The sequence below is a fragment of the Aythya marila genome (genome assembly GCF_965140915.1).
Source record: "Aythya marila genome assembly, chromosome: 11".
Lineage (NCBI taxonomy): Eukaryota > Metazoa > Chordata > Aves > Anseriformes > Anatidae > Aythya > Aythya marila.
Window position 1 is genome coordinate 20344875 of NC_139052.1, and position 12480 is coordinate 20357354.

Below are 12480 nucleotides of genomic sequence, written 5' to 3' on the forward strand. Positions count from 1 at the left end.
GCTGCTCAATAAAATGCAACCTTCATTAATAAATATTATAAATAAGTTATATGTACTTCTAAAATCTGCTGATCCCTGGAATAGGAAAAGAAATGTTACAGCAAAGCCTCCCTTAAAAATCATAACTGTATGATTTGTTGGTATATATTTTTTTTGATTAAAAAAAAAAAAAAAGGATGGGGGAAGCGCTAGCTTGAAAAGCAGTATATATGTAAAGAGAAAATTTGTTAACTGATATGGGAAGATCTAACCCTGGGTCACCTGCAAATCTCTCAAACAAGAGCTCCAGGGCAAGTCCTAATTCCAGAGAGTAAAAGCGAAAATTAAAGCTACAGCTAGTGACTCCTCCAAGTTACCCGGGGTGGATTCATTTGAGTTTCGTTGATTGTGCTTGTGAATATAATGCGAAAGGGATGGTAGAGGTCTTCTCAGCCACTTCCCGTCCAAAGTATCTCCATGGAGACAGGAATATAACCTGATGGTCTGACAAAAGTTGCTTTTCATAACCAGAGGCACTCATTAAATAGTAGATGAAGCAGGAGGCAAACTTTTGCATTTTTAACCAACCTAAAAAAATGCCATTTGGAGAATGTGCTTTGTAGCGTAGTTTATCCAAATACCGCTGATATTTCATGACCTGAGAAACAGACCATTAATGTGATAGATTTATTTATCATTTTCCCTGCACCTTCAAGTTCCAAATTATCACATGCAGTAAGTACAGAGAAAACGCGGCAAATAAAACACAGATTCAGAAACATGAAATTGCTGATCTAATTCTCCAAATTTGCACAACTCCAGTTGCGTTTGAGAAGCCTTTAAAGCCTTCTTAGTTGGTGTTGAGAGGACTGATAAGACCTTTCCAAGGTGGGAACGATGTTACCAGGAATGCACCAAGGCATCGCTTCCAAGGGATGCCCTTTTGGTCATCCCTTCAAGCAGGGTTTTCAGTTGTGCCACTGCAGCCATTTCACCCTTCATAATTCTTTGTGGAAGGTATAATGCCATCACAGTTACAGTCTCCTTCCTCTAGATCTTGGGTTTTTCCGAGCACCCAGGGTACGCAATGGGCCAAATGCTCAAGCTTTCGAGCTGCAATCACTCGAGACTGACCTGCCTCCTAAACTTTTTATCTCCCTGCAGTGCACGAAAACCGGGCTGTTGGGGACGGGAAAGGCAGAGCCGGGTGAACAGGAAGATAAAACATTTTATGTTGAGTACTTTTAAAACTGTTCTTAATGTGCTATAAAACTGGATGCTTCACTTTTTCATGAACTGTGTGCAAAAGGAGAAGCACCGACTGTGAAGTTGTCGTCAGTTAGGTTTGTTTTATGGCTGCAGAGGCTGCCCAATAATGTGATCTCGGAAAAGGTAAACAACATAGTTTTAACAGTGAAAAATATGCCTAATATAAATACAGCTAAGTTCATTGCTGTTCAGAACTTGAAAAATATGACAGTAACATTACATTTTCTAGTGGAGTTAACAGAGGAACACAGTGCAGCCTTACAAGCAATATATCTGAGACAGAGAAAATAGGTAATACATCCAACTCGGGAGTCTCTGTGGCATTCACATAGAGGAAAGCGCAGTAGCTTTATTTAATTGAGAAAATGAATCAATTACAATGATGTTGCATCATCAAATGCAAGGGAAATAGCAGATATGTCATTACATCGGGTAACAGTGTTAAAAAGTAATTGAGTGTCTTAAGCATTTTGAATCAATTCCAGGTACTGGCACAGCTACCTTAATGCAAAATTTATGAAGATGATCTCAAAATAATATGTTGCCATCAAAATTGTGTAATAAAATCTGGTAACAATGTGTGTGTGAGCAAGCACACATCTCTCCCTCGCTCAGAAGCCAGGCCTGCTGCTCTGGCGGGTGGTTGTAATGTCGCAGGAAGGATTCTGTAATACTTCGATTTGTGTTGCCTTATTTTCCATTAGAAGCATTCAGCGCTTTTATTAGAAATAATATTTTAAATCTTGTTCTGAAATTGGATGTAATCGGATCTGTGTTGAGGCTACTATAGACGATCCCACCTCTGTTCCTTTTCATGACAAGATCTATTTTTCCTGTAAAGAAATGTGACTGATACTCTGTTCTGATGAAAAACTGAATCGCCTATTCATGTGCAGTGATCTAAAGGAGCTCAGAATCATCCCTATTGAATAAGCTGAGTCTATTTTGTCATTTAGCATCTGAAAGTGAAGTATGAAAAAAAGGCTTTTATAGCCACAAAATATTTTGCTTATTAGCAATAATGCAAAACAGCAAATTTATCCTATTGAATTATAATAGATTGACGTTGACTGTTCAAAAATATAATGGGTGATTTCTATCTATTTATTAATTTCTTCCCTGGAAAAAATAGAATTATACACATAAAGTTTATGTGTATATTTGTTTCCTACTTACACTGTATTGAAAGACTTCACGTGCATAATACCAGCTTTTTTTCTTGGTGCTAGTTTTCAACCTCCTCTATATTACATTTTACTACCTGTAAAGTATTGCTGGAGGACCGTGCCTCTGGCTGGGTACTGGGGGAGAGCGCTTCCAAAGCTGATGGCAGCCCTACAACATTCATCATCATGGCACTATACAGCAGAGAATATTAAATGTAAGGGGCAAGCCAAGCAAACTGTGTTAGAACAGAAGACAATGTTTCCACTAAAGACTGCATTCTGTTTGCGTTGTGATTATGTTGGGAAGCAAGCAACTTTGTGTCTGTTTGGGAAAAATACGTAATTAATTATCCTCACCCATTCGAAATGGTATGCATATACAAATGATCAGAATACTTTGACTTAATTCAGTCAGATAGTTTGCAGTAAGTACCTGCTCCCTGTTTTGTATTTAATTGTTTGTGTTGTAATTCTGCCTTTGTTTCTATTTGTAATCAAAAGGCGCTTTGCTAATATGGGTCAAAATACTTTGTAGCTCTCTGTAGGCAATTGAGTGGTCTGTTACTACAAACTATTAATTAATTTCCCAACCAAACTGATGGTAAGAAATTTAGAAGGGTTCAGAGATGACTGGTAGCAAGTCTTCCCTTTGCCATTTCAAACAACACAAAGTTCATCAAACTTTGCACCTCACAGATGGCGACGTTCTACTTAGAGTCGAAGTAAAACTGGGTTGGAATATATAAGAAACTTGGGTAAAAGTGGAGTATGAAAAGCTTTCCTGAGTAGCGGCAGATACTTCAACCACATAATTAAAGTTTTCTTCACAAAAAAGCGATTGCGAGCTGAGTCTGGCAGTAATCCAAAATTCTAATTTCTGACTATGATTTAATTTCAATTTTAAATAAATCGGTTTTTAATTTAAAAAGAGTGAGCTTCATAACATTAGCAATGATTGCAACATTAAGCCCAGTGTTCACAATCTAGCAATATAAAACATTATTTATATCTGAATCGTAAACAGCCTTTTGAAATGGATTATGGTTTTTCTTCCTATTCTAATACAACCTGGAGGGTACTAAAAAGTGTTGTGTGAAATTAACATTCTGCTGACTTTCGCCTATAAATGAGAAGCGAGCTATTAACATTTGTGTATTTTCATTATGTAAATTGTGTTAACACATGCCCACAAATTGCCACCAGCGATGCAATAATTTTCTCTCAGTGATCATAATGTGTCCAAGTGAGTCATTTTGATTATGACATGCTAATTACATATTGCCTTTTTTCAGATTCAGAAAAACCAGGGATCTTTAATGGTAAGCTTTATGAGTTCAGAAAAAAATTCACTTTTCTTTTTCCTGATGGCTGCTTCCTCTGCATGCTTGAATGCCTTGTTTTAAACTTAGCAAATTGCATTTTGAAGAAAATGCAAACCTTTAACTGCCTGTATTAGATTAGGTACCATTAGAAATAATAGAACATCCTGAGCATCAATGTTTTTATAAGAGTTTGCTGCTGTTGATTAATCTTGCTATATTTTATTGCATTAATGATTTTTTCTTTCCACTCCACTGTAAAGATATTGCATATAGGCTAATACTTTTTCCCTCTCTTCTTTCCATTGCAGCCTCTCCAGTTATTGCAGTGCATTGTTGATGAGGTGAGTCGTCGTCTTATGTGCTTTCACTCCTAAAGTCATTCCTAATGGAGTGGAAAGCTTATATTTTGTTTCCTAATGAAGCACAATGCCCAACATCCTCAGAGCACAAGTTGCCTCGTACAGCTTGGAGCTGTCAAACATGAACTGGCCTTGTCCCACTTTATGCTGTTTTGCTACTCTTAATATTGAGTCTGAAAAACTAGATTGTCTCAAAGGCTAGTCCTTTTAGCTATTCAGGCCTTAAAGCCTCAACCTAGACATGCTGGCTGATCCTGTGCATTTGCCAGATGAGTTGGAACAGAGACGTTCGAGTGGTAGCGTACTTTGTGTCAGGCGTATTTAAGGTGGTTTAGACAGACAAGGTGCGTGTTTGAAAGAAGAGGAGACTGCGGTGTAAGTATTTAAATGTCTATTTTTATGTTCAATCAGAAGGACAAAATGAAAAGGTAAGGAGTAGAAGGTCCAGGTGCGAGTAGCAGACTCCCTGTCTAAATTGAGATGTAAGGAGCGGGTTGCAATTCTTGATAGCAAAACATTTGAGTGCTTTCTCAGGGCTGACTGCCATCAGTTTTGCTTTGTTTGGTTTTAATTTTAATAAGGTGCTGTTGTTAATTAAGAACCATGAACAAGGAAAAAGTCGTAACTTTTTAAAGACTTGCCACAACCTCTAGCAGCACGTCCTTGCTGGCTTGCCAGGTCATGGTTGCTGGCTGCTGGCATGCCCCGTTAGATGTTCGCTAGCCCCAGCCCAGCCCTTGCAACGTGTTTGTTGAGCTTGATCTAAGCTCACCACCAGTGCGATGCCCGAGTGCCCGATCTCAGTTGAGTCTCAATCTGTAACTACTCCTTGTGTGAACCTGCTGCTCTTACCTGCGGTGAGCACTTTTGTCCTTTTATTAGAGAATGACTTATTGACTTGGCTGAACTTCTTTTAAAAGTGACATTTGGGCCTTGAGGGATGCAGTTAAATTGAAATGAACGAGTATCCTTTGTGTAAAGGAAGGAGGGAGTTCTTCCAGTCCTGGCAAGCCTCCAGCGGTGCTTGCTCTTTTACCTGGCTCTTTACGGCGGTCTGTTTCTTTGAGTGGTTTTTAGGCAATTTTGCTTCTTTCATCTTTTTCATCCATTGTTACTCCTATTAAGTGCGTTTTTGTATACGACATGAGAATTCCAAAACACCAGTGCTGGTTACACCAGTAACAAAAGGCCATCCCTGTCCTGAAGATGTGAAACTAAATATGCTCATATTTTTACGTGTTTTGCTACTGCTAGGAAAATTGCTTTTAAATGGACTAGACAAATTACTTTTAAATAGTGGCACCTAAATCCGAGTTCAATATTCTAAAACAGAGCCTTAAAGAGCTACACATTATGGTGGAGCTTCATGCAGCTTTCTCACACTTTCTTCAAGACTGGGATTGTGCCCATCTTACAAAAACCTTAACCAAGGAACTTGGTATAGACATCTGAGTGCCAAGCTAGCTTTAAAGTTAGCATTCTGGTATTTACTCCTTTTAACTTACTTGATGTTCTGCAGTATGCCACAGAGCCATCATTCTCCTGAGCTGGTGTTTCAGGGAGCACTGCGCTTGTGGGCATGTTGAGACTTCAGGTTACGGAGCATAGCTCAGCTGAAAGTTCTTTAAGTGCAACTCGCTTTGTTTTGCAACACACTCAATGTCTAAATGGAAGTTGCATGCCATAACGTTTAGAGCCCGGGGGGAAGAGGAGAATGGATTGGCTCTGTAGTGTTATTTGCTCGCTACGTGTGTATTGTGAGGGGGTCATTTAGTGAGATATATAGTGTTTTGATAGTGGCTGCCACACCTGGAAGTGCAAATTCTTGGCATGATGGTGTCTTGGAGGACATTTATATTAAGGTTATTCTGTTCTAGCTGATGGGCAGCACTGACTTTAACAGTTCCTCCTGCCACCCCCAGCGCTGTCCTGTATACAACAACCTCAGAGCAAAATTTGTGCAACTTCTATTTATTTTTTTTTCCTCTTGGCTTTGTCTTTTGCAAGATGCCCATCCTGGGGACCTGCTTATTTGGCTAATACACACTCATCCTTCTACGCAAGGACCTTTTTGAGAGGGAGTGTCTGCACTATCTGCTACTCTGAGTGTTAAAGATTAAAAATGTTTCGTGTTGTAAGACTGATGGTTTTGGGCCAAAGTTTTCCCTTGACTGTAAGGAGGTCCTAAACCTCACAGGAGGCAGGATCAGAGCCCCTCTCCTGCAGCTGTGCTGTACACCCCATCCCTAGGGCAGCCCCAGAATTCCCCACCTGACTTAATGACGGTCATGGCAGCGAGGAGTGATGGTCTGTAGCTTGCTGCTTCCTCCAAGCAGACGGTGCACAGCAGTGGTCCTATAACGGGATGTTTCCTAGAACTTGTTTCTCAAGTCCCTTAATAAATATTTTTTATGTGACAGAAGATAGTTGGGACCTCATACCAAATAGCTCATACCAATAGCTCATACCAAATTTCTCTTTGCACGACTATTTAATCTCTTCATATAGCTTGGAACATACGAGCCCAGGAAGGAATCATATCCCCAGTGCCCCAGGCTTGCTCCAGGCTCACCCAGAGAGATGGGGAGACAGCACCAATAGCTAAGACTGGTGGGGAAGGCTTACAGCAGGCACAGTGGTTGTCAGAGGCCTTTGAATAGACCCAGAGTACCTGATAGAAACATAATTTTTTATTTTCCGTTATTTGAGGCCTAAATTCAGTGAATAACCAGGTGTGTTGATGGTAATTTATAAAAATATGGCAGCAACAAGACTTAAGCATCTGCCTTCATTAATTCGGTGTTACATTGTACATGTGATGAACTGCATTTTCATAGATTTGATATAAAAAAAATATACAAGTAGGTTAGAGAGAAGTAATGATATCTTCTCATGTTTTGGTCAGTTTGAACAGCAATTTTAATAATATATTTTTGGGAGATGGAAATGTATTCTGCCGTTTTTAACATAAGAAATGATCCAAAAAATCCAACTTCTCTTGAAGTTCAATATACAGAAACTAACACAGGCTGTCTTTAAAAATGATGAAAAAGAAGTAACATTAAGGCCTCGATTCTTCATAATAGTTGCTTATTGTATTGGCAGTTGATGTGTTGTTTTTTTTAGAACTTGCCCACGTTCTACCAAAATATAGAGGTAATCCAAAAGTTAATGTTCTGCTCATTCATAATCATCTTTAATTCATAAGATTTGTCGAAGACTGAACTAGTTAAGAGGTTGCTTGTGTACTACCTATGTATCATGGACTCATCATGCTCTGTAAGGTAGCACACGATGGAATAAAAACCATCCATGGGAGTTTTTAGATGTTCTGCAGTAGTGAGATTTTTTAAGCTGGCCTTTTGTCTTTTTCTTTAAACTCTCAGGGAAATGTGTGAGACATAACAGGTGACTTTTGCAGTTTAAAAAGTCTACCTGTTCATTTCTGAGGACTTAAATTTACTTTGCAGAAATTCTGCAGAATGAGCAAGTGGTTTGAGAAGCATTGTAAACTGTGCCTGACAAATTTTTGTTAAATTATGTTATCGGGCTTTTAATGACATTGTTTCTGGGATGATTTTTTTTAATGCCAAAATTAGCGAGAATCATTGTGTGAATAGAATGCGTGCCTGCCAGGACCTTTATTTTTTAACATGTGGTAACTTACAGTGAAATCTGATCCAGCTACAAATAAGACACGCTCATTTAAGCAACAGTCCTAATCATAGCAGCATCTCCCACCATGATAAGACTCCTGCTTCTGGTCCAAAGATGAGGATAAACTAGTTGTTAATGTAGTTCATCCTGCAATACAGCCAGCAATAAAGGCAGTCTGCTGTTATTTGAGATCTGAGAGTAATTTAATATTCTAGCACTCAACTTAGTTTGTCTCCAACTCACCGAAATGTTATATGGAAAGCACTGAGCGGTGCAGATGAATCCCTATTGGGAAGGACATGCATCGCTTGCTGTGCGCAGAGCCTTTCCAGAAACACTCCAACATGAAGGAGAATGGAGTCCTGCTGGAAGCAGGAGCCACTGCCTGGCTTGGAAGATGTCCTAGATGTGCCCCTATGTTTCAGGATCACGCAGCCAAAGAATTTGCAATGCAGTCTACTCAGCAACAGGACCATGCTCCAAAAGCTCTAGGTGCACAAAAAAAAAAAAAAGAAGTTGGTATCATCTGAGTCTATTCCAGGCAATAAATTAGAAATATAAACAGCAGAACCCCAGAATAATGCCATTAATATTGCAGGCCCAGAAGTGATGCATCAGAGAAATGCAGGCCACCCAATTTTGCTTAGTGGGTTGACTCTGAAACCTGAAGATTGCAACTAAAATTAGTGTGCTCTTTAACCTCTCTTGCTGCTCACAGTCTTGGAATTCCTCCCACAATTTTTTAATTGACAAAACACCTTAACTGCTCCCTGCCCAGCCTTCAGATCCCCAACAACCTCCCAAGCACCAGCATGGTCTGGTTTTGTGCTCACTTAGCTGATGTTTGCACGAATCACCCAGTAAATCAAATTCCACTTCAGAGCAGAGATTATGAGAACCATAGCTTTGATTATAATTGTGCATTTTCCTTTTCATGCATTAGAAGACTCTAAGTTTAAAAGGTAAATGAGGGTGCTGTAAATGTCCAGTTCGGTAAGCAGTGGGTTACTGGGCTCTGCAACCCTGCAGCAGAAGGCAGGTTTAAGTTTTCAGGAAAAACAGGGCTATGATCATAGGGTATTTTTGCAGAAAAGTGGCATTGTTTTCGAGCTTCTCCCAACCTGTAGTTGTTCATTTCACTGTTATCTTGGTGTCAACATGTATTATGTCGGAAATTACTGTTTAGTTGCTTCCTTGTTGTGTTCCAGATGCAGTATTTCTAAAACCTTCTAAAAATGTCATTTTTCCTGATTGCCAGTCAGATCAGCAGTTAGTAAAACACCTAGGTGATTGCAGGCTTGCAGATGAAGATCCCAAAAGGCCAAACCCAACAGCTCTTCGTTTTTCAGCACGTCAGCTTCCCATCCTTTCCGTCCTGTGGTTTTTGGCTTGGCAGGTAGCTGCTCTGTAGCTGGAGATGGCTGGATAAACAAAACTTGCCCTGTGGAATGCATCCAGTATGCTGCCCTCCTGATTTAAGCAACTACTTCAAATTTTCCTTAAGCTCTCCAGGGCTATTTTGTTTGACCTTTATTTAGTTAGAGTATCCCTACTAGGAAACCAATTATTGCCAGCCCCTTGGGTGGTTGCTGTAAACTGGGTTTCTCTGTACTGGAGCAGTTGTGGTCACAAGCTCTGTAGTTAAGCATCGGCTCTGGTTTGTAACCCTTTCTTCTTCATAATCTGAAACATAGTAATTTTGATTTCAAAGTTTCCATAGCTTGTCTCAGTGTAATAGTGTCTTAGGTGTTGGTTTGGGCTTTTTTTTTTTTTTTTTTTTAATATGTTCAAGTAAGTAGAAAAAAAGAACCTTATTTTTGTCCATCAATTTTAGTTAAAATACTGGGATTAGTGGACATCCAAATTAATTACATAAGAAGCTTCAGGAGGAAAGGCTTTCAAGAGCAAGTCCTATTTTTGCACATAGGAGACAGCATTGAAAAATCTTCATATTTTGATGAGTCAGGCAGAAATTTAAAAGAAAAATTAATTAGTTGTACTCGTGAATCCTTACCGTGACAGCTTCATGAGTGAGTAGTGAGAAGCTTTCCATGAGTTTCCTGAACATTTCTGTTAAGTGCCCCCACAGAGATACTCGGTCTCACAAGACTGCAGTTTAATCTAGCTCAAGGACTTTACAAACTTCACAAATCAAAGACCTCTTTTTTCTTTTTAAATTCATACTCTAGAAACATTTAGCAGCATCAGTTAATGTTAGCATAGTGTTAATGTTGAGCCATGAAGCATTTCAGTGTCGATAAATTTTCAGATTTTTTCATGGGAAAAACAACTTGGACTTAATACATGTATCCTATATAGTAATTTCTATTCCTTCTTTTTTCCTCCTGGTTAAATACATCCCTCTATTTATTGCTACAGCACAGCCTTAAAAATTCACAGTATGTTCAGCTTGATCAAATAACACAATGAAGACCATTGCCTCTTGAGTGCTGAATTTCTTTACCTTATGCATCAGTGCTACATTTTGCTCTTTCTCTAAAAAGAAAGTAGAAAACTTGACAGGCTCTGAATGAAACAAGATTTTGGTTTTTCTTTGGGAATTTCTTCTTAGATTCTCATGAATTGATTCGAATGTATGGATCTCTCTGTTTATCCCTGAAAATTTCTGGAGTTTTGAAGATTTCCATACAAGAAAAGCTGGTGTTAGAGGATACCCACGTGTTTATGCATGTGTACGCATATCCACCGTAATTTGTCCTGTGGATAAGTTGTTTTGGGGTATGCTTTTATTGAGACAAAAACTGTGACCTTACTAGTGTATGAGATTCAGGGACTTATATAGGAACAAGGTAAAACCACAGGTAGGAATTGCTGAATAATTACCTTTAGACCAACCTGAGCAAGAACCTTCCCAAGAGGGCAAGCTCATTTAATGGTTCCTAAAACTCAATCTTGTGGATGTCAATGGTCATGCTTGATTATTTGCAGCAGTGTTTTATGAAAAAGCAATAAAAATGCATTGGGAGTGTACAGAGGAAAAAGGGAACAATAAATGGGTTTAGTTTTTCAATTGAGTCCCTTTGGTGCGAACAGGTAGAGGCTACGTTTCATGCTGCTGTGCCTTAGCTATTTGAAATGTGCGTATGTGTGTGTATCTACCCAAAACACTGCTGTGCTCTGCTAGCTTATGATCGACAAGAGACCAGCAATGAGAAGAAAAAATTCTTATGTTTGTTTTAGAGAGAAAGCAATTACAGTTACGGTTAAAGGATTAACCTGTTTTCCAGCTACCTGTACGCTTATCCGCAAGGCCCTTTAGAGAGCCTCACTAACAAGTACAAAGCTTGGTAAGAGGTAGAAAATGTCATGTTGTACACTCTAGATTATTCCTAATGTTAATTACACTCCTCGGCTTCTTTCCTTGCCTGTCCTGGGCTCTGAAAAACATCCCACGGCAGCCAGTGTTGCAGAAGTGACAAGCCAATAGCTCCAAGTACCTGCTGATGAATTTAACCACAAATGTCTGCGTGCCTCCCGTACAAATGTAGGTTACTCATACGGTGTATTTTCAAGAACTTGGGGTGCAGGTAGTTCTGCCTGAGAGAATAGCTGGTTCTCACGTGATTTGAGGTGTTAGAGGTAGGCTGAGGGTTTTGGTGGATAAAACACTGGCCTTTCGACCTTGGTTCCAGTCCAGCTAGAGATCTGGAAATAAATGAGTTTACTGCTGACACTCCAATCCCAGCAGACGGAACTTCACACCAAAATGCCCCCACGTATAATTTGTCACATTTGGCATCTGCTACTAAGAAAAGAGCAAGAAGCGACCTGGCGCAGAGATGTAATCATCTCTCACCTTCCTGCTAGGGGTGGGAGTATAATGGGGACAATCCAGAAATTCTTTTAAGTCTGGGCCTCTGAGCCCCCTCCAGACATCATTGCTTTCTGCAAACTTGCTACTTGTAAGAGTTCACCTGCCATTAGGCTGGTGCAGGGCTTTTGAAGTAGATTGGCTAAAAGTCAGCAATGGAATTTTTTTTTTAGGAATGCTGTAAAAGGAAGTTGACCTTGAAGGAGTAAATCTGAACATGTACAATATTGTAATTTGCTGTTCTCGTTGAAACAGCTCTGTAACTGCAGTGCGGTTATTACACATAATTGCAACTGGCAGCATTTCTGGTACAGCTAAAACTTAAGTTTGTTTGAAAAAAAATCACTATTTGGCTGCAAAGTAAAAAACAAGTAAGGGTATTATTTGAAAGCTTTAGCAACAGGGAAGCAGGAGTGCATACAAATTCTTCAGTCCTAGAGATTTGTCTAGGCTGAAGTGATAAGCCAAAAATGCTTTGTAAAGCGCACACATGATTTATTAAATACTGCCATTTCGGCATCAATGGACAAGTTGCAGAATAGGAATATCTGCCCAGAGGAGATGATAATTTCAAAGACAGGGTGTGCTGGGGAAACCCAGAGGAGAGAGTAGCTGAAGTTCGGTTTACTCGGTTCTGCTAACTTCCCTCTTGTGGCCATAGAGCCATAGGACCATGGCATTTCCTTCTGCACAAGCACGCACACTGAGGAGAGAGTATTGCAAAATCGCAGTAGCTCTGGAGCTGTGGGGAATGGGGAATTTTAACCCTTCATGGAGAGGGAGTTAGCAGATGAGGAGGCAAAACTACTTGTGAGCTGTATCTGTTGCTTGAATTTGGGTTTACCCAGGGAAACTTTCAAGTTGGACAGAAAGGAGAGGAAGGTACCTCATCCATA

The 12480-nt window shown here is 39.6% G+C and overlaps 1 protein-coding gene across 2 annotated transcripts in view; it reads left to right on the forward strand.

Annotated features, from left to right (window-relative positions):
• Window positions 1–12480, forward strand: part of MAP2K5 (mitogen-activated protein kinase kinase 5) — a 127060-nt gene that overhangs the window by 88010 nt on the left and 26570 nt on the right. Inside the window, exons 18-19 of one of the 2 annotated variants that reach the window (XM_082769607.1) lie at window positions 3707–3733; window positions 4045–4077. In XM_082769607.1, the coding sequence (XP_082625733.1) occupies window positions 3707–3733; window positions 4045–4077 (60 nt within the window). Of the gene's footprint in view, window positions 1–1143; window positions 1836–3706; window positions 3734–4044; window positions 4078–12480 lie in introns of those variants that run through there. The other variant, XM_082769608.1, reaches the window with a different exon arrangement.